This window comes from Sceloporus undulatus, chromosome 1, assembly GCF_019175285.1.
Source record: "Sceloporus undulatus isolate JIND9_A2432 ecotype Alabama chromosome 1, SceUnd_v1.1, whole genome shotgun sequence".
In the NCBI taxonomy this organism is placed as follows: Eukaryota; Metazoa; Chordata; class Lepidosauria; order Squamata; family Phrynosomatidae; genus Sceloporus; species Sceloporus undulatus.
In genome coordinates this window covers 252,458,727-252,481,051 of record NC_056522.1, presented here as the reverse complement: position 1 = coordinate 252,481,051, position 22,325 = coordinate 252,458,727, and the positions used below count along the sequence as shown (strand labels likewise).

Here is a 22,325-nt window from a genome sequence, read left to right as displayed (position 1 = left end):
GCACGTGCGCTGTATGCCTTCAGGTCGTTTCTGACTTAGAGCAAACTTAAGGCGAATCTTTCGTAGGGATTTCTTGGAAAGATATGTTCCTGGCAAGGAGGTTTGCCATTGTCTCCTTCTGAGGCTGAGAGCATGTGATTTGCCCAAGAGCACTCAGTGGGTTTCATGGTCAAATGGGAATCGAACCCTGGTCTCCAGAGTTGCAGTCCAATGCTCAAACCACTATGCCACATTGGTTCTCTGACAACTAATTAAACTCCATAAATTGGACCAGCTAATTATACACACAGAAACACAAACGTCTACAGGTGTTACTCCGGACGACTTTATCCAAACGTAACTTATGGTACCAAAGAAGACATGCAAATCTTTCATGAGTGTAAAACAGCTTTCCATGAACTGCTACAGAAACAGATGCTCTGGGCATGCCAAATGTATTTGACACACTCCATCTTCATCAGTAGGTAACAGACAAGAATAAACCACATCTTTGTAGGTGAAAGAATAAAGGGAATTTTACCAAGCCAAGCCTTCCAGATGGGAGAGGGAGACTTGGCTTGGTAAAGCTTTCTTATCCTTTGGTGTTTGAACAAAAGATCTACCCTCAAGAAAAATCTCATCCTTTAGGAAAGACCAAAGGAGGGACAGATGCCTCCATGCATTCTTAGATCACAGGCAAAAGAGCTTAGCCTTTGGATCATCTTATGGATATCAGAGACTGAAACTGGCAAAAGAGAAGGATACAGTCAGTGACTCTCCCTCCCTGGATATGCCCATGCTGGGAAAAATGCAGCTGGATGAATTTGCCAAAGCGGCTAGAATTGTTGTTATAGACTGTCTTGGCATTTCCAAATGCTTCCAGGATTGGACTAGGGAGAAAAGAAGAAAAGTGGATTAGTTCATATATTTGGAATACAAGTGGGTAATTTTCTGCACATTTTATAATTCTTCATCAGCCTAGAATTTCTTATTGAATGGATCATTCCATTCTTGAGAATCTGGTTTCTTTTAGGAACTCTCCTCCAAGTTTCAAGCCCTTAAGATACTAAGGACAGACTTGAAAGTGTATCAGTAATACACAAAGTGTGTAAGTGTGAGTAATTTCCTGCACATTTTGTAATTCTTCATCAGCCTAGAATCTCTTATTGAAAGAATCATTACATTCTTGAGAATCTGGTTTCTTTTAGGAACCCTGCTCAGTTTCTAGCCCTTAAGATACTAAGGAGAGAATTGAAAGTGTGTAAGTAACACCTAGTGAAATCTAAGAAATCAGATGCCTAACTAGAGGGCTCCTTGCCATTCCCTGTGTCTGGAATAAGTAAGATCAAGCAAATATATGTCAATATTTTTAACAGGCATAACACTTATATGTTGTGCAATCCAGCTTTTCTTAGCAAAGAATGTTGCACTAAGCAGCCCCACTTATACATCTAGGCCACCTAAGAAAATTAGGAAAGGGAATGATTAGCATTTGCACTTAGTGTTCTTGTGCTTCTGGCCCAAAACACTAACAACTGTTTCTGGAATAGCGACACATAGAACAGTAGCCCATTCACACTACATAATTCTAATGCTTTGATTTCATTTTAACTGTCATGGTTTTGTCCTATGGAATCATGGGTTCTAGTGGCACTTAGAATTCTCTGCCAGAGTGCTCCTCGAGTTCCTCTGACCAAATGAGCCTTGATTGTGGCAAAGTATATTCAAATGAGATGTCATTTTTGGGCACCAAAAATCTGCTGTTTCAGAAATTCCTCTTCCTGTAGCTAAAAGGGGACATGGAAGCAGTCAGTGAGGCCTGCAAAGTCTATACAAACAGATCCCATATTAAGTGGAGCAGTATGAGGACAGGCAAAACATGCAGCACTCAAATGGGAGGAAAGGAAACTGTAAGCCACCTTGAGTCCTAGTTTGAGAAATTCCTCTTCCTGTAGTTAAAAGGGGACAAAGAAGCAGCCAGTGAGGCCTGCAAAGTCTACACAATGGAGCCCTGGTGGCGCAGTGGTTAAATGCCTGTACTGCAGCCATTCACTCAAAACCACAAGGTTGCGAGTTCAAGACCAGCCAAAGGGCCCAAGCCCAAGCTCGACTCAGGCTTGCATCCTTCCGAGGTCGCTAAAATGAGTACCCAGACTGTTGGGGGCAAATTAGCTTACTTGCTAATTAGCTTACTTGCTGTTCACCGCTATGATCTTTGGAATAGCGGTATATAAATAAAACAAATTATTATTATTATTATTATATAAATAAAGGGTATAAATAAAGACGACGACGACAATGATGATGACAACAACAAAGATATAATCTTTGCTAATTGGAAAGCTGCAGTGCAAAGCCAGCCACCTGCATGTAATATGGCACCTTTGAGAAGCAATGCCACCAACCAACACATGCACATAAAATTCATGATAATCCCATGTAACAAGATGGACACCTACCTGCTCTCCATGATGGCCTCTTCTACATGTGTGCTCTTCTCTGAGGCAGGGCCACCCAGTGAGGTCTGGCTCATGACCGATAGAAACTTCAGTAGCAACTTGGTGCTCTCTGTCTTCCCAGCGCCACTTTCTCCACTGTTAATGGGCAGCGAAAACAATTTACTTAGGAGAGGATTAACCAATGGTAAGAATAATCTCAATAGCAGGTTTTAAGGAGTGGCACTGTAATGTCCACACAACTTTCAGCAGAGCAATGCATGTGAGGGTGGGATGTGCTTATTCAACCCAAGGGCCAGATTCACATTCAGAGAGGTTCTCAGGGACCACATTCGAGTGATGGGTGGGACTAAAGGGAATACATTTGGACCATAATTCATCTTTAGGAGAGGCATTTCAAGTTTTTATAACTGGGGGGAAAATCTGAAAAATTGGGAAACAGTGATGTCATAGGGAAAGGGCGTGATGTCCTAGAGACCCCAGGTGGGCCAGATTTGCCTCAGGGCCTGAGGTTCCCCCACCTCCAGTAGAGGGAGCATGATGGTTGGGAGGGAGCTAGCTGCAGGACCTAGCCACCCATTCTCACCTGATGAGGATACACTGACTGTCATGGCGCCTCCACAGGCAGCTGTAGCATTCGCTGGCAGTAGCAAAGATGTGAGGAGGCAGCTCACCCAGGCAGTGCTGTCGATACAGGTCAATGGCAGCCGCATCGTACAGTCCAGCAATGGGCTTGTAGGGATTCACAGAGACTAAGATGGAGCCAATGTTTGTCTGCAGGACAAACAGAAGGAAAATGAAACCAGCAAGCATTTACAGTGGTACCCCGGGATACGAAAGCACCGCGTTACGAAATTTCTGGGATACGAAAAAATTCCATAGGAAAAAACTGTTCCGGGTTACGTGTTTTTTTTTCGGCTTACGAAAAATTTTTTTGGTGCTTTTCGGCGCTTTTTCGCATGAAATCGCGGCTTCCAGCGCTAGCGCCTATGGCTATTTCGGGTTACGAAGGGCGCCGCGGAACGAATTAATTTCGTAACCCGGGGTACCACTGTATAGTCTTCATAGCTAAAAGTATGCCTCAGTCCCATCCTGTATGGCTAGTGGTACCTGATGTGGGGTCTATGTTTATTTGGCACTCAAAAATGCCAAGCGGGGAATTTACATATCAAGGCCATAAAACACACACACAATGGACACATGTTTGCATGAGAATATGTCACATCATAGACTTCACAACATGTATGCAATATATTATGCCTGTTAAAAAATATTGACATATATTTTTTTGATCCTACTTTTTCTGGACATACCAAAAGGCATAAAAATCTCTCATCCCATGTGTTGTCTCTTTATGTGCCATCAAGTCACTTGTCAATTTATGGCAACCCTATAAATTTCATAGGGTTTTCTTAGGCAAGAAATACTCAGATTGTTTGCCAATTTCTTCCTTGGAAATATACGGTAGCCTACAGCATGTGGGATTTGTTGATGGTCTCCCATCCAAATACCTACCACGACTGACCCTGCTTGGCTTCTGATACAAGACAGGACTGGGTGCCATTTCCCCAGGTGTTAGCATAAACATATTCAGGGTTTCTACTGCATCAGGTCTCCCACTCTGACTCCAAGATATTGCAAATATCTCTAATGAAACCTGGAAAATATTTGATTTCTTGTTGGGGGGTATTATTGTTTATGACAGAGAGCAGAAGTGCAACTGAAAAGATGACTTCAGTGCCCAAGTTCTCCTCAGCTAGGTTCCAGTCATATCAAAGGAGAGCTCCACATAACACCAACATTAGAGCTTTGCTCTATTATTATTTTTCTATCACATGTCCTTATGAGAATGATGTGAGCATTTGCTATGTAACTGCTTCAGTTACATTGGCCAGTGTAGGCGGCTGTACCAGAACTCAAGACCAAAGGAGAAGATCATGTCTATTTACTTCTGAACATTTTGGTACCACTGTCCTGTACAGCTTCATCAATCCACATGAAATAATGAAAAAAAAATATGTAGGAAAAAAGATTCCTTCTAAAAATCTGAAAGACCTTCTTGGAGGTAAGAGCTGTTTGACAGTGGAACACATTCCCTCGGAGTATGGTGGAGTTTCCTTCTTTGGAGGCTTTTAAACAGAGGCTGGATGGACATCTGTTGGGATTGCATTAGTTATGTATTCCTTTATGGCAGGGATTGGATTTCATGGCCTTTGTGGTTTCTCCCAACTCTATGATTCTAGTAATTAGTACTAAACTGGAGGTTGCTGTGTAGTACAGAAAAAACAGTCAGGAGTGATAATCTAAGCCATAAAAAATACAGAATACCACTTTGCTCCCATGTAGGCATATCATAGATACCTGTTGTTTCTGCCCCTTGCAGCCTCTGTACTTCTATCTCATTGTTCTGCGAGCTACTAGGAACCAGATCAATATACAGTCGGACCAATAAATGCGGGACCCCATTCCTGTTGTCCCTAATGGCAGCATGATGTATGCGTGGCTGCTACCACAGCTTTGTGCATGCGCTGCTACACGGGACAGGGGGGCTTGCTATCCACAGATGCTCAGATCCATGGATGGCAAGCCCACAGATGTATAGACATCCCACATTTCACAAAGCCTCTGACAGGGAAGTCGCTTTTTACATAGGCTGTTTATGCCCACCCAGTCTCCTAGTCATTTTCTTCAACATCTAGCTGGCACCTTTTAAGCCATGCTGGCATTGGGATGATGTGAAGGACTGTACAAACACACTTTTGATGTTGTGTTGCAGCTGTGTCTCTACAGTAAACAATGCAATAAAGAAAGCTTGAGCTGGGAAAGAGCAGGATTCTTAGCCAGTCCTGCTATAACTGTTTTAGTGTGCCTACAACAGGCTAGGTAAAAAGCAGATCCTCCCAGAGCCCCTTACTGACCATGTGTGAACAGCAGAGAGATAGAAATAAGCCTGCCTCACCAGCTTCCTCCTAGCATTTCCCCCAAAATGTAAATCCTAAGAGGAAGTAGGTGTAAGAAAACATTGTCCCTGGATATATTTCGGAAGAAATCTTCATGTGATGTAGAAGTTCATAATGCTTTTGTTTACTTATGCAAGACTTACCTGACCTGGCTGTTTCATTTCATAGGTATATACTGTTAGTTCTGAATAAAAGGTTTACTAAAGCATATTCAACTGTTCTCTTTTTTGTGGTGCAGGAACTTGTGTCTATTCTTTTCATATGTGTATACTGTTCTGAATAAAAGGTTTACTAAAGCATATTCAACTACTCTTTTTGTGGTGCAGCAACCTGTCTCTATTCTTTTCACGCTACTTATGCTTCTTAACACATCTACTTCATTTCCTGAGAACTGTACACTTGTCCCTCCATATTCACTAGGGTTAGGGAAACAAGACCCCTGTGAATATGAAAAAACTACAAATAACAAAAACACCATGTTTTTACCTGAGAGTACCCCTCTCTAGGAATCTCTAGGTCCTCCAGTGCAACTCTGTGGTCAATGTCCAACACACACTGACCATAGAATGGCGCTGGAGTAGCTAAGTATTCTCTCTAGGAATCTCTAGGTCTTTCAGAGCAACTTTTAGTTAAAGTTGACCACAGAGTTGCACTGGAGGACCTAGACAGTCCTAGAGAGAACATATTAATGAAATCCGTGAATAATCAAATCCGCAAATATCAAAGCCGCAAATATGGAGGGATGACTGTGTTTGCAAATATGCTTCCATAAAAACCATTGTTTGCCACCAGAGGGCAACATCTACCTCCCTCCCAGTTCTGAACCATAAAATCTAACAGCTTCCATCTATTCCCAAAGTGAGTTGTTTTTCCGAGTGCATTCACAGAGATACTTCAACATTTTTGTCATATTGTGGATGGTTCCATGTGCCTTCCAAAAAAGAGATTCAAGAATAGAAAGTCCAGGAACTACAAATGAGGGCTGGAAGGACCAAGGTGCTGAAGATTAGTTTTGAAAACCATGGCACCTGGCATCACACTATAGAAGAGCAAAGGAAACACCTGGGATCTTTAGAAAAGAAACAGAAAATAGCAAAGAATATATGAAATTCCTTCTCCAAGTGTACAGAGCCCCAAGTTGAGGAGAAAGTCATTCTGGTATTTTGGTGATGAAGGCAGCAAAAAGCAAAGCAGAGTGAGATCCCACCTAGCATTTGCTGCCTCTTACCGGCATATTATTCTGACTGGAATAACTGAGAAAGTCAAACAAGGTCTCCCATAACAACCTGTGGCTGTTTCTACAATCCCCCTCCTCACCATCACAACAAAAATCCTGTGAATCTCTGCTGGAAGCCTATTGAAGTTGAGATTTACCTTGTTAAAATAGGCCATGGGGCTCCCTGCATTGTTTAACATAAAAAAGAGTATATTTTTCAGAACCAGAAATGAACTTCCAGCCATTTCTATTTAGGACATTTTTAGCAATCTGCTATTTTAGGCAGTCTTTCCTAGAGGATCCCAAGAGCAGAAAAGTGTTCTTTCCAGCCTAGCACAGTTACCCACTGCCACAGTGGAGAAGTTCTCACATCATATAAACTGCCAGCAGTAAAATGTCATTCTGTCCAGATGAAGACAAACATTTTTAGAGTAGTGGGAAAAATGAGAAAGCATTCAGTGTAACAATGCATTCAGTTCAAATATACTTTTCTTCTCCAGAGTCCAGCTCTTGGAAAGAGAAAGAAAAAAGCCATTACTAATTTACTTATACCAGTAATGGGAGCAAGAAACCTACTCTGATCCCTTTAGCAGTACTGCATTTTTTTAAAAAAATTGCCAAACATTCATTTTAAACAATGTGCTTTTAAATCAAAAGAACAGATTAAGTTGTTTTAATATTATGATTTGTTTAATTATGCTTTACTATTGCAACATTGGATTTCTAGCTGCTTGTTTTTAAATTAAGTTGTGAGCTGTCTTGTGTCTCAGTGGGAAAAGGAGGATATGATTACAATAAATCAAACAATTGAAACAAATCTGCATTTTTGCTATTAAAAATATGACAAAGTAACAGAGAGGAAAATAGATAAACCTACATGTAGTGAAACAGAAGCAGCTCACCTGAACCATGGGGAGAAATCTGCTGACACACACACACACACACACAAAGACAGAGATTACTCAACAGGAAAACATAAGGACTTCTGTCTCTGCAAATTCTTATATGAATTACCCTTACTAACATCTCTCAAACTAACAATATGATCAGAGCATAACTATCCACTGGATTGTGCGCTGCTCCAAACACTGTGGAGTTTTCAGCTTGAAAAAGTGTAACTTCTTTTTTAAAAAATACATATTTTGAGAAAAAAATAGTTACATTTTAAAGGAAAATGTATTCCAAAATAGTAGTTGAAAAGTTATTTTGAGGTGGATTTTAAATCTTAATCTTATTTTTGTTCTTTAATCTTAATCTTAATATGGCAATAGGATGGAATGCATTTATGAGTGGACACAAGTGGAAGTGACATGGACCAGAAACAGATTGATTCTGTCATCCACTAGCAAAGTGATGTGTGTTGAATTCTCTTTTCCAGCCCAAGGTTGCATGGAGAAATAAGCACTTTTTTAACCTCTGTAAATCAACTACAGTTAAAGTCTGTCTCCCCCTCTCTGCAAATCTACACATATACCTCCACTACATATACCAAATCTAATGTTTTTCTTCCTATAGTGCAGCCATAAAGGCTGATCTGGAGTTCAGGGAGATGCTTGATCTTTTCTCCTCAATCATATCTACCTTCAATTGTTCTTACTCAGTGGTGGAGAGAGGAATACAGATAGGGTTGCCATAAGTCAGGACCTCCAAACCAGGACAAATGTAGGACACATTTTTTTAAATGGAGGACACACAAAAATTTTTGATTATTTTAAAAAAATGTTAATATAAATGCATGTTTCTTAGGCACCCACCTCCTCCTCCTCCTCTTCTTCCCCCTCCTCTTCTTCATCCTCCTTCCTCTTACCTCCTCCTCCTCCTCTTTTTCCTCCTCCTTGGTGCCATGCGCCAAGAAAGGGCGCTTTTCCCTCCCCCTGGTTGGCCCAGAGGCTCACTCCTCCTCCTCCGAGGCTCTGAGGCTGGCCAATGGCAGGCTGGGGCTGGAAACAGCCCCGCCCCCGCCCTTCTGCCATTGGCCAGCTAGCCTGAAGGGGACGAGCGCTCCCTATATGGTCTTGCAAGTGCGAGCTGGCGCCAGCCACAGCCCTAGCGAAGTGCTGCGGGCGGTGCGGCCGCGCAAAGAAGGAGGAGGAGGAGGAGGTAGGTGGGCTGCGTGCTGTGCACGTGCAAAGAAAAAAGGAGGAGGAGGAAGAGGGCGGGCTGCATGGCCACGCAAAACACAAGGAGGTGGGGGAGGAGGAGGTGGGTGGCCGTTGCAGGAGTGCGTGGAGGAGGAGGAGGAGGAGTGCCGCCCAGCCTGCAGCAAAGGACAAATCTGGGCCCCAAGCCGTGAATTGGCAGAACCAGACCGGAACCGGGCCGGTTCCGCCAAAATCGGGACAGTCCCGCCTGCAGGTGGGTTATGGCAACCCTAACTACAGAGGGACTTGTAACTTTTTCCTTAAAAATAAAAGTAGGTTTTGGGGTGGGGGCTTGGTCTTCAGAACTGTCCTGGGCTTATCCATATCCTTCTGGTGTGGATGAAGATTGCCTGGCAGTTTTAAAACACAGGAGAAGCTACTGAAGAGGGATCCATCATTCCCAGGAACCAATCAATGGTTTTAAGAGGAGACTGTCTCAAGAGGCGAGCAAAAGCTCCAAGCCTCTTTAGCTCAGCCAAAAAAGGGAAGCTAAGAGGGTGCATTATGGCTCACTAAAAATAAATTTGAGGGTTTAGCTATTAAACCAAAGAGAAAAGGCTATTTAGAGTATGCAATATCACTGAGTATAGGAAAAATTATTATATAAACTGCCCATTAATAAAATGCTGGATAGGGATAAGAACATTTTCTTCAGTAGTCAGATGAATCAAGTATTGGAATAATCTTCTTAGAGGAACTTCAGGGTCAGATAATTTGTAGTAATTTCCCAACAGAACTAGCCAGATTTCAGCAGTACTGGAGTGCACATTATTTATTTTATCCCACATCTCAGTAGTACCCTACCAAAATGGTGCAAGAAATGTTCCCCTTTGATTTTAGGGCACCATCCTCTTTCCTCAGACACAGAGATTGCCTCAATGAAAGACACTACTTTAAGCAGAAGAGAAGCGCCATCTCTACCAAGGGCTTAAGGATCAAGGCAAGGAATCTTTCCAGACTAGCCTATCTCCCATTATCCCTTTCCTTTTATTTCTTTCCCACCACCACCACCACCACTACTACTACTACTACTTTTTATCCCTGAACAGAATCTCAAGTAGCAGACCATGAACATGAAGGCTCAACAGACCCATACACCCCTCCAGCTAAAAATGGGGAGCTCATTTCTTGATGGCAGTGGTAGTGGTGAGTTTCCGTTCCTGCAGCACTCTATCGCCCAGATAATGGGCTAAATCTAATTTATGGTCTCAACTATTATAGGCCCACTGAATTGCCTATATGTTAATTTATTTTTCAGCTGTTGATTCTGTGTGCCTGCTGTAGTTGGTACTGAGCAACAGGACTGAGGCCAAGAGTGGGAGTTCTGTGGCCTTCAAGATGTTGTGAGACTGCAATTCCCAGCAGCCTTAGCCAACATAGCTAAAAGTGAGGATTGTTACAAAATGCAATTCAAAAATACCTGGAACGTTGTACACACACCATTTCAGCTCAACCTCAAGGAGCCCCCACATGTGATAGAAGGGAAATAAGTGAAGGATTCTCAGATGGCATAGTACACAACAGCTACAAGCAGCTGTCTTCCCTCCTCCTCCTCCCTCCCCATTCAATCTGTTTTGGTTTTGTGTTTTACCAGAAAAGCCTCCTACAACTTTTGCTGCTACTCGCAACACCTGTCAGTCATTACACCTTGTTAATCTAAAGCTACTGGTTAAGTAACTGGATGGGCAATCAAGGTTCTAGTACCCATGAAGCCATGACACTCACCACATGCCACTCACCTCTCTCTCTCACTACCTGATCAGCCTCACAGAATTGTAAAAATAAGATAAGGAGAAGGAGAGACAGATATGACTGTATTGAGCTCACTGCAGAAAAGGTGGGATATAAATCAGTAAGAAATAAATAAATATCATCCAGTGATATCATCCAGTGATTTACCCTCTATCTACTTCTGGAGCACAACAGTAAGTCTTTCACATTTCCAACTAAACCTCTTCTGTCAGGGAAAAGGAATTATGGCAAATTATACACATTAAAAAAGCAGTTTAATTTTCTGTAATCTCTTTTCCCCTCAGGAGGGTCTAAGCCTGAAATGTGTCAGGACTTACAGTCTTTCACAATAACTCCTCATGCAGTTTCTGAATTTTAAAAGAATTCTCTATATGCATACATCCTCCTGCCAAATCTTCTCGCAGGCCACCACCTACAATATGTGGATAATAAAAGTGAATGTAAAGGATTGTCATAACTGCCAAACTTGACTTCATAAGGAAGAGGGACTGAATTGCTATTGACTGTCTTCCTCATCACTCTCTCATTGAAACATTGAACATAAAAAAACTCATGATATTACTACTGCATGGTGCATCTCCAAAAGCCCCATCATATAATACCTTCCGGCAGAAATGGAGAAATGTGTAACACAATCACAAATAACCATCACATGATCTTGGTGTTTGATCAGGGTGATGAATATTTGGCCTCCAGAAAGTTTGTCCTATAACTTCCCTTACTCACCACAACCAGTAGTAAGGGACTGCTGTAGTTGCAGCCCATAATGTCTAGAAGGTGAAAGATAGATCATGGAAACTTTACTTTGTTTCAGACTACAACTACAACTTGCACAGGCTGCAATGGCTGGGAGATTCTGAGAGATATACCAAAAAAGTAACTTCCTCATACTCTGCCAAAGGTTCCCCTACCCCTGTTTTAATAGAAGTGAAAAACAGAATAAAAAATACGGAGTGACCAAAGTTCCATGTTTCTTGTAACTTTTTGTAGGGCTCCTCAGACAAAGTGCTCTGAACACTCACAAAACTGCAACAGAAATGTTAATTTACCAATAGTATTCTCTTTAATACCAAATAATATACCATTTCTTTTCCTACAGCAGAAAGGAGAAAGGAAAGAAGAAGAGGAGGAAGCAACAGCACCTGAGAAAAAGGATGGTAGATACATGTTATAAAGGGAAGTTCAAGAGGATAATGGATTGTGAAGTGTGAGTTATAAAGAAATCTTTGCCCAAGGAAGACTGAGTCTGTATCCAGAGAATAGAAAAAGAAGTACTGTATATTGTTGTTTGACAGCAAGGTTCATTATTATGCCAATCTGACTTTTTAACTTCTTTGGCTGCCCAAAATTGTGAAGATGTTTCCCAGAAACCGGGTCATTTAATTGATCATTTACTGGAATACAAGATGCATATCGTCTTGTTGCCTTAGAAACTGTTGCTATGCAACAGAGCCTAAGATCCACATTTCAATATCAGATTTTGAAGATGCTCGAGCACAGGTAAGAAAGGGGAGCGAACATGTTTCATGCCCATGCTTTCATTCCCAGGTAATATTGCAAACACCTTGTTAATGTTGAATCTCCTGCCTTTTTTGGCTTCCACTCTAATAGCTCAACTGAGCATGTGCCTTCCCTGCTCACTCACATAGATGTAGTCCTGCTGGTAGCGTTGGTACAGATTGAGCAAAATGGCAGCCTCGTGCAGGTCCCCCAGCGTGGACATATCCTCCACCCCCTCCACACTCGACTGATGCATCGGCAGGACCTTCTCTCTGGGCAGTGAAACCCATGGATAGCAGAACACCTGGAGGGAAGAAAAAGACAGTGTAGAGAAAAGCTAAACTGCCAAATAGTAGGAGCTATATTTTTGGGCAAGTCTTGCTGGTCTCTTTTGCTTCTTAAGGACTAAATTGATGTTGTGCGGCATCCACCTGTTTCTTTTTGTTTGCCTGTTCTATTCACATGCAACAAGGCTGGGCAATTTTTTAATTTTTCTGTTGTGCTGCCCTCACCTCTCACCAACTCAGCCTTGATGAGAACATGGGTGAATGTGTGTGCGTGTATATGTGTGTGTAAAAAATATTTAAATATATATTTATATTTATATTCACACTAAGCATTATAACAATACTATTTAGGGAGCCCCTCCTGTATTTCCTCAGCACGGTTATTTCACTCAGATATCAAGACAAGCTTTAACGCCCCTGTCAAACTTTCTCCTTTTAAAGCTCACAACCATGCTTGGTTATTGTTGTTGTTGTTACTACCACTGTTATTACTATTATTTTTATTATGCACCATTTATTATGCGAGTGAAAAGGGGCGAATCTGAGATGGGGCAGAGGAAATCCTGGGCTGGGACAGCAGACCTTGACTACCAGAACGGAGGGCCCGAGTGGAAAGGTGAGGAGAAAGAAGGTCTGATAAGTATGGAGGGGCCAGCCCATGGAGGGCTTTAAAGTGATTGCATTACCCTGACCTTAAAATCACTCCACTGGCTACCAATTAGTTTCCAGGCAAAGTACAAAGCGGTGGTTATTACCTTTAAAGCCCTACACAAGTCTGAGTCCAGGTTACCTAGAGAATTGCATTTTCCCACACAACCTGCCCTGCACACTCAGGCCCTCTGGGAAATGTTTAATCCAACTGTCTGGGACTAGATGGCAACAGTTTTCCAGAGGACCTTTTCATCTGCTGCAAACTGTGGAATGACCTGCCAGAAGAGATACAGAAGAGACAGCAGAAAATGCTGATGACATTTAAAACAGCATTAAAGGCACATCTCTTCCAGCGGGTCTGCTCTGTCAATTTTAAATAATGACTTTTTTATTTGTATATTTTACAGAATGCGTTCATTTGAGAGTACTTTAATGTTTTTATAGTACTGAATGTTAACTGTTGGTTTTATGTGTTTTCTTTTTAAATTGCATTTTAACACATTGTAGCCCACCTTGAGAAGAGGTGGGAAGGAAAGAAAGAAAGAAAGAAAGAAAGAAAGAAGAAAGAAAAAGCAGCAGCTGTTATTAAACTTCCCTCAAGTTTAATAGTGGGGAGTGACGATCTTCACTATGATCACAGGAGGGAAAGTTAAACCTTCCCTCTCCCCAAGATTTAACTTGATCAGCTGATCTGCAGGAAACAACTGAGTAGAAAGAAAAGAAATCTGGTGTTCCCAATCAAATTAAAGTTAATTTAATGCCAGCTCTGCACCAGGCCTCCATTGAAGTATTCCCCACGGAGCAGCTGAGTGTCATAGTGGAGAGGGACGGCTTCTGGAAGTGTGGATCCAGTGGCATTTTTGTTGTTGGTCACCACCCTCAAGTCGATCCTGACCCATAGCAACCCTGTGGATGAGACGTCTCCCAGACTCTCTGTGATACATGCTTTCAAAGTGCTCATCTCTCCTGGCATGACTTTGTGCCTACACCCTTGGTAGGAAAAATATATGTGGAGACTGCCAGGGGTTGCAGAATTACATAGTAGGACGAGTCAGACTTTTTCATTTTAACGCTAAAAGGTGTGCCTGGGTTAGATGATCTGACTTCTCCCTACCCTACCCTCCTTTCCCTCTGCCCCCTTTTTACCCATTCTTCTTTGTCCCTGTATTTATTCCAGAGGCAGGAAGGGAGAAAAGAGACTGAGGGGAGGTATGGCACTGGGAAGAGGAAAGGCTCCGTTCTCCTCCCTTTCACACTCCTTACATTGTTAAGGACCACCTGCCTTCCATATCTAGAAGATTATCAAGATCTACAAAAGGCACATATGAGAGGAGGAGGTGTTTTCAATATCTTAGCCTCAAGCCTGTATAGATAGGAGCCAGCACCTTTAACTGGGCCCAGAAACAAATCAGAAGCTATTATAAATGATCTATGACTCATGTAATATGGTCTGATAACTATACACCACAAAAGGATCCTGGGCGCTACAATTTGCATTAGCTGCAGTTTCTGGGCACTTGTCCAGAGCAACCCTAGGTAGAGTGCACAGCAGCAATCTAATCTGGTACTGACTGAATATCTCTTGCAGCCGGATGCATCTTCACACTTTTAAGTGTGTGCCTAAAAAATGAAGTGTGAGAAGAGATCCTCAGAAGCTGCCTGGCAAGTCATGATACAATGCCCATGTGTTTAATTCTGTATTCACAGCTGCTAAAGCTAGTACATACTGAAAAAAGTACAGCCTTGTGCCCCTTTTTAAGAACTACAACTGACTGAGATTCTGTAATGGTTTTTAGATCATGTTAGAAGGTAACTGATCTTATTACTGTATCTTGTTATAAATTTATCTTGTCTTTTTGCTAAAGAAGATTCAAGCACCTTCCAGAGAAGGATGTATTTTATCTTCCTACATAAAGCAAAGAGATTTGGGGAAAGGAAGGTAGAAATATACAGACTCTTAACATTTCTACAGGGGATATCACCAATTTTAGTCCTCTCCAGTTTCAGAAATGTGTGAATAGCTTGCATATGTTGGTTTCAATGCCCCAGGCCCTTTGGGTTGAAGCTGTTTTTCTTTATTAGCATTTTCCTCCTTTGTAGCTTTGTCACAATGTCACAGTGACTCAAGGAAACCAATTTGCAAGTCTTGAAGAAGGGCAGGGCCTTAAGAAATAACTGCCCCCAAAGCACAGAACAGACTCCTCTACTCCATCTTTGTGATACTAGGCAACCTTAGGTGTTGCATGTTCCAGACAGGTTTCTGGCAATGGCAGTTTTTATTTAGCACAGACACACAAGGGAATTATCCCAGAGAGCTTTCTCCAGTGGATCATGAAAATCTTCCATCTCACTTACTTCGCCATAGTCTGAAGTGAAGAGCACACAGCCATCAGATGAACAGCTAACCGTGCAAGGCAACAACTGCTCCTTCTCCTCCAGCCACACACGTGTCCACTGAAAGTCACAGCAAGAGTAAGGAAATACATTCTCCCCATGACACAATTTTTATTATTTGTTTATTTAAATATTTATATCCTGTCCTTTATCATAATATCACAGGGCAGCATAGCAGTAAAATCAACTGAAAACCATTTAGAAAAATTAATGCAATAGAGAAAAAAAATAAACAATTTAAAAACATCTTAAATAATTTAGCAATTGAAACCAATTTGAACAAGTTAAGAGTAAAATATACAGGTTTAGTCATCCTTAGCTGGAATTCTAAAATCCAAAATACTCCAAAAACGAAAACTTTTTAATGGGTGGCTGAGATCATGAAGCCTTTACTTTCTGAAGGTTCAATGTATAAAAAGATGTTGAGTAGCTGGAGTGTGTCCAGAGGAGGGTGACCAAAATGGTGAAGGGTCTGGAAAACATGCCTTATGAGGAGAGACTTAGGACTTTATCAGATGCGGAAAATTGAAGGTTTAAACAGCAAAAACCATGTGAAAATTGTGCAATAGTGGTTAACATTATCTTCACCATCTGAGTAACCCCCAAGAAACCCCAGGTGAGAAACCCTGGTTTAGTATCTTCTTGAAAAGAGGAAACTGAACAGCAACATTTCTTTAAAAAAAAAAAAGCTTGGAAAAGTTACAGAGCGGGGGGGACTGCAACTCTCAGAATATCTAGTCAGCAGGACCCCTGGGGTGGTAGAGGTTGTAATCCCCCCAAAAAGCATCTTAGACTATGGTGAAAGTATCTGAGAAACAAGGCCAAATCAGGAAAAACAGAAAAAGCTAGGACAGTCCACCAGAATGTGGTTCCCATTCTGTTTGAAAGAAGGAGCAAGCAGCAGGGATGAGGATTTTCCTTTTTCCAGGGAGGGGGAACAAGCCTCTGCTTCCTTTCCTTTCCTTTCAAGGGAGGAGGAAAAAGGAGTAAAAAAAGAACCCAATATACTAAACAAGGAACAAGTCACAAAAAATGACTGAAAGGTATGACAGCCTTGCAGAACCATGGAGAAATCCACTGGAGGAAAAGTGCGTTGAGGCTGAGATAATATGGAAGAGAGAAGCAGGAACTAGAGGAAAAGCTTAAAGAAGCCCTCCCCACCCCCTGCTCTCCACCAAATTGCATGGCTTCACAGCACTGTGATAGGGAGACAGTGACCTATATATGATTCGCTGACAGGATTTTTAAATTAAAAAGAAAAAGTCTGGGAAGGAGATTTAATATCCAATAAGGTGAATATCAACATTAAAATCACACCCAGCTCTGGCTGTCCTCCAAAGAGATTATGATATGAGGCTCCCCTTTATGGTTGAACTAAAAACTAGGACTGAATGCAAAAGCTGCAGCAGTTGTCAGCGTGGACAAGGAGCTGGTAGGTGGTCAGGATGCTGCTACTTGGTCAGCTATGGCTGAGAACTGCCTGCTTTATTTATGCCTCTGTGGTGGTTTTAATTTATGTTTCCTCTTGGTCACAGAGGAGCTGCATGACAAGATGCACCACAAGGCAATCTCCTGAAATGGCCTCAGGGTCTTGCAAAATTCTGGAGTTTCAGGGAATCCTGACTCAGAGTTAAAATGTGTAAGAAAAGAGGTTGCTCAGCAGTCATTGCTCTGGTGTCCTGGAGAGTCCCCGGATGATGGAAGGACAAAGGATGTTACATTTTTCCATCAAAAGACTAGTCTTTATTTGGCTTCTGGATAGGTTGAATAGGCTGTTTTCTTTATTCCCCTTTTGTTTTATTGTTGTTGTTATTGTTTATATAACACCATAAATATACATGACGCTTTACAGACATAAAATCAACACAGAACCTGCCTGTGGTATACAATCTAAAAAGTTGTAAGATAAAAAAATACTGTAATTAGACTAATTATTTCATAAAAATATAGCTATGACCCTATAAAACTATAAAACATCAACAATCTAGATTATCACACCATATCAAACTACAGATTGAAATGCTTCCAAGAATAAAAAGTCTTTAGTTCACATTTGAAACTAGCCAAAGAGAAAATCATCCATAGATGTACGGGAAGACGGTTCCAAGAGTGAGGTGCAGCAAGCAAGAAAAGATGAAACCGATCCGACGTTTGTTTGTTTGTTGTTTTGTGCCTTCAAGTCCTTTCCCTTATGGTGACCCTAAGGCAAACTTATCATGGGCGTCTTCTTGCCAGGTTTCTTCAGAGAGGGTTTGCCACTGCCATCCTCTGAGGCTAATCATTTGATAAGTAATTTTTATTATGAAGATTTAAGTCACAGTGTTGAGTTGACTAACCAGGATGTTGCTGATGGCAGAGCTTGGAAATACTGGGTTTTTAAAAATCTTTTAACTCAGAACCTTTCAGCTAGAAGACTCTGAAGTCCAAAAAAGTAGCATGTTTAATCTATGTTGTAGGGGGATTGGAAAGACAGGAAGCTGCCTTATAACAACATTGTCTACTGTGACTAGCAGTAGTCCCAGGTAGAGAAGGATCTGCCCTCCATCAGAAACAGAGATACTTTGGGCTGAATCAGGACTATTGGTGGTGCTACAATAGGGACATCCTGTGTGATGCCACCACCACTGCACTCCCCCATGCACCAGGAATTTCATAAGCCTCATCATTTCCCTCCTTTCTATCATCCCAGAATTTCCACGGACTTCCTGGATTAACACTGACCATGCACTCTGGGTGTGCAGATTTCACCACCTCTCTTGAAATGTCACATTTATGCACAAACCCCACTTGGCAGGCATGAACTTACAGTAAATGTGCCTCAATTTCTCCTTGTGCAATGGATTGCTGTTTCCTTTTTCTATGTGATTTGTAGTGGGTGTACTAAGCAGAATGTAAGTGCAAAGGAATGTGTGTTCTGAATCAAACCCAAATTTCTCCCTGTTACATTTATAATTCCTCCTAGGGCTTTCTGCAGTCCAGTTCACTTTGTTCTGAAGTAAATTCTGTTCCATTCCGTGGGACTTGAGTGTCCTCCAAGTGGACCAGGCCAAATATATGAGCAGATTTTGGTATTTGTTGCTGTAGTTCTCTGGTTTCTTTAAGAAATCTTCAAATGGCATTTCTGTTGACCAAGACCTAAGCCCTTATCAGATGAGTGTGGAACTGGGGGTCTTCTGCACTGGGCGATTCGAATTCGCGTTATTTCGCAAAGTACCATCATACCAGCATTCGAATGGCCCAATCCGCACTCACGTGAATGCGTGAGCTTCCAAACTGAATGCGTACTGACTCATCTTTTTGGAGCGTGTTGGCCAGTGCGCTAAATAAGGGATTGGCGATATCCGGCTTGGGGCTCTGTTCGATCTCAGTGCGAATGGGTCTGGTATGAATTCCCAGTCCTGAACTCCGTCGCAAGACCCCCAGATTCCAATTTTTACTTCCGGCGGGTCTTTCCTCTTGCCAGTTCCCAGGGAAGCGGGGGGGGGGGGCGGTTCCACCCGGCTCCTCCTCCTCCTCTCCGCTTGAGAGGCATCCCTGGCTGCATCCCAGGGAAGAGGGCGGGGGCTCTGGAATAACGGTTCCAGCAGCCTCCTCCTCCTCCCGGCTTGGGAGCCAGCCTAGGCTGCCTCTCAAGCCGGGGAGAGGAGGAGGAGGCCGCTGGAATGGCGGCGATCACCGCGATTCTGCGGCCCCGCGCCTGTTCCCTGCTTGGGATGCAGCCAGGGATGCCTCTCAAGCCGGGAGGAGGAGAGGCCGCTGGAACCGCGCGATCGCCGCGATTCTAGCGGCCCCGCGCCTGTTCCCTGCCTGGGATGCAGCCCAGGCTGGATCCCAAGCCGGGAGGAGGAGGAGGAAGCCGCTGGAATCACGGCGACCCCAAGAAGGCCATCCAGTCCAACCTCCTTCTGCCATGCAGGAATCTTAATCAAAGCATCCCCATTGACTTAGATGGCCATCCAGCCTCTTGACAGCCGCTGGAACTGCTCCTCCCCCCCCCCCACCAGAATACATACACACACACACGCAGAACCGGGCATCAATTTGTTGGCAAGGGAAGGGTCAATGGTTACGTTAAAACCAAGCAGGAATGTAGAGAGGAAACAGTAACGGGCATGTTGTATCGCGATTGTTAATGTGCATGAGCTGGCTCTCCAGCTGTTTACCGGGCTGTCATGACGTGACCTCCCCTTTCCCCCCGGAAGCGTTTAAAGTCGCAACCCATGCAGGGCACCACTGAGCATGTGCGAGGCGGCCGATACGAATCGGCCAATCCGCATGTTGAGCTCCGGTTTGACAAAACTTTCTGCACTGAATGCACTTCACGCGAATGCGGATTGGCCAATTTGAATCCTGCCAATGCGGAAGGACTTCCAGGTATGATGGTACTTTGCGAAATAACGTGAATTCGAATCGCCTAGTGCAGAAGACCCCCAGTTCCACACTCATCTGATAAGGGCCCTAGATTATCTTTTGGCAAATCCTGGCCCTGAATGCAATTTTGTATTTCCACCTTGCAGTGGGTTTCCTTTTAATACTGAGACATAACAGAACCAAAAACTGTCCCTCCTTTCTCCTTCCTTCTCCCTTTTAAAAATCAGGGAAGAGGATTATCATATTGTGAATAAGTACATTTCTTTAGGGCTGCAACCCATGAGGATTCAGTCTTTTCTGAATCCTCAATGAAGGATGTGGGGTGGGGGAAGCAACACACCTTTCCCCCTTCCCCCCATCACAGAGCTTACTATTCCTCATTTGTGTTAACTGTAACGTGCCATTTAAGTATGCTTAGACAATGAAAGGAGGAAAGGTAGACAGCAAACTAGAAAAAGTTGGCTATGCTTCTAATGACTCCTTGGGTCCTCCCCGTCAGCCCCAAATGGCACTAGTCACCACTGGCTGGGACCTTCTTCATGCAAGGCATGTACTCTTGCCATTGAGCTGCAATCCATCTCTAAATTATGATTGCTCCATGGTGAGTTATGATTTGGACAAGTTATACTATTTGAAGCAGGAGTTTGATCTCTTTCCTGACCCTGTCTCTACTGCCTTAGAGTTTGGCATCATTTGTCTACAAAGACTTGTAAACCAGGACCTGACTGGTGATATAATAGCCATGTAGCATCAACTAGCCTACGGTTCCTAGCTTCAGCACTGGGGGAGACCCATAACCTTTAGATTATGCTTGACTCAGGTTTCAACAAATGCACCTTCTGATTGATCCAGAGGATCATGAATAAGTGATGCAAACATATAAACAGAAATTAGCTAATGGAAGCAGAAACAAGAGCACTGGAAGCGCATCCACTAGACCTAACAGAGAAAAGAGGTTATCTGATCAGTCCCCAAGGAAGATGGGGGAGAGGAGGAAATCAATCATGGCTATTATAAAGGAAGGCCATGTGAAACTTAGATGAGGACTTTCATTGATAGTCTTGAATGACAATGTATTTTTCTTTCTACCGGGGCTCAATCTCAGGCTTGGCTTCTTGATTTTCAGCAGCCACCCTTTTGCTAGTAATGTTGTTTCTAAACCTCAGCTCAAGTGCTTCCTCTCACAATAGTTGCTGTCTCTCTGCACACAATCCCTGCTATCTCTCTCCTGGACTTCTGTATGCTTTCCCAAATGGGCTCAGCAGCACCCTTCAAAGCAACAGCAGTTAGCTGACAGAGCATAAAGCAAGCAGAAGTTACATTAGGAAGCCACTTGGTACATGGTCAATGGGTCAGATGAGCTTCTGCCCAACAGAAAGTGAAGGACAAGTTGTAAGCAAAGAGGCAGATCTTTAACAATAAGAATTAGAAGCTTAAAGTTGATGTGAGTGCAAGTTTGAAGGGGATTAATGTAAAAATTTAGGGAGTCTTTGTAATGCAATAAATGTATAATCACATTATTCATATGCTGCACTGTGGGGTCTGTGCTATCTATCACATCTACCATTTTAATATCACATTTTGAAAGCACACAAAATGCCATATTTTACTGTGGAGAAAATCTGATAGGATGGCTGCCCTGATCTCCACTACAACAGGCAGAAGCAGGCTCCCTGTTGCAATTCCCTCTCTTGTCAGAAATCGCTCACACAAGCAGGAGGGTAAGAACATCAGTCAGCTGTTTCCCAATCAACAGGGGAACAGACCCCAATCCATCACAGCAGCTGATGCCCAGTAAATGAGGATTAGGAGATTTTCACAGACTTTATATACATCAGTCACATACATTTATGACAGTGGATGTTTCTACAAAATGTTGAAATGTGGATTAGCTTCATTCACCATTCAGTCAGCAGCTGAGCCCTCCTCCAGAATACAGTACTCCATTCAATTTCCTCTTGCACCCAGTTTTCATTCCTCTCCCAAACAGCCAGTTAATATTTTCTGACCACTGGTTGTACCCCATTGTTACTGGGCTGGTTGGAGAGTCCTGTTCTTTAGAGTCTAACCCTCTTTCCCAGGACTGTTTGCAATTCTACAAACCTTGCAGTTCCCTTAAGTCAGCTGATAAACATCTCTGGGTCCTGGTATCATTGGTCATGCATGAACACCAAAGACAGGAGAAGTATTGACTACTAGCTAGGTTTTTTTTTCATCTGACAGTGAGGATTATCAGCTACAAAATTGTCCTACTCTTTTTCTCATCTGATTTCAAGTTTACAGAAATTTATTTGCATAATATTTCATTCTTGTTATTTAATTTATATTCCACCTTTCTCCTTGTAGAGGGCATAGAATTTTAGCTGTAAAATTTTCAAGACTACCAAGCAATGAGGTGATATTTTCATTTCAGAGTAAAGTTAGGAATTGCTACCTGCTAAGGAGCAAATGACATGAAGAAGGGAGGCTGCCCTGTTAGCAAACCGCTAGGAAATAAGGGATGATGAGAAAGTCAGTTGTAGTGAAATGACTGCAGGTCAGAGTACAAACCAGCTGACACCTCCCTTCCTTTCCTTGGAGGTCTCCTCTGCGGCACAGGGAGACCCACTCCCTCCAAC

The 22,325-nt window shown here is 42.7% G+C and overlaps 1 protein-coding gene across 2 annotated transcripts in view; it reads right to left on the bottom strand.

The window, feature by feature from the left end:
- The window catches only part of LOC121919637 (unconventional myosin-X-like), a 102,138-nt gene that overhangs the window by 65,766 nt on the left and 14,047 nt on the right, over positions 1–22,325 (bottom strand). For both annotated transcript variants that reach the window (XM_042446462.1, XM_042446463.1), the window contains exons 2-6: positions 15,298–15,396; positions 12,150–12,308; positions 3,022–3,209; positions 2,439–2,573; positions 745–869 (exon numbers count right to left, since the gene is read on the bottom strand). In XM_042446462.1, coding sequence (XP_042302396.1) covers positions 745–869; positions 2,439–2,573; positions 3,022–3,209; positions 12,150–12,308; positions 15,298–15,396 — 706 coding nt within the window. The remainder of the gene's footprint in view (positions 1–744; positions 870–2,438; positions 2,574–3,021; positions 3,210–12,149; positions 12,309–15,297; positions 15,397–22,325) is intronic.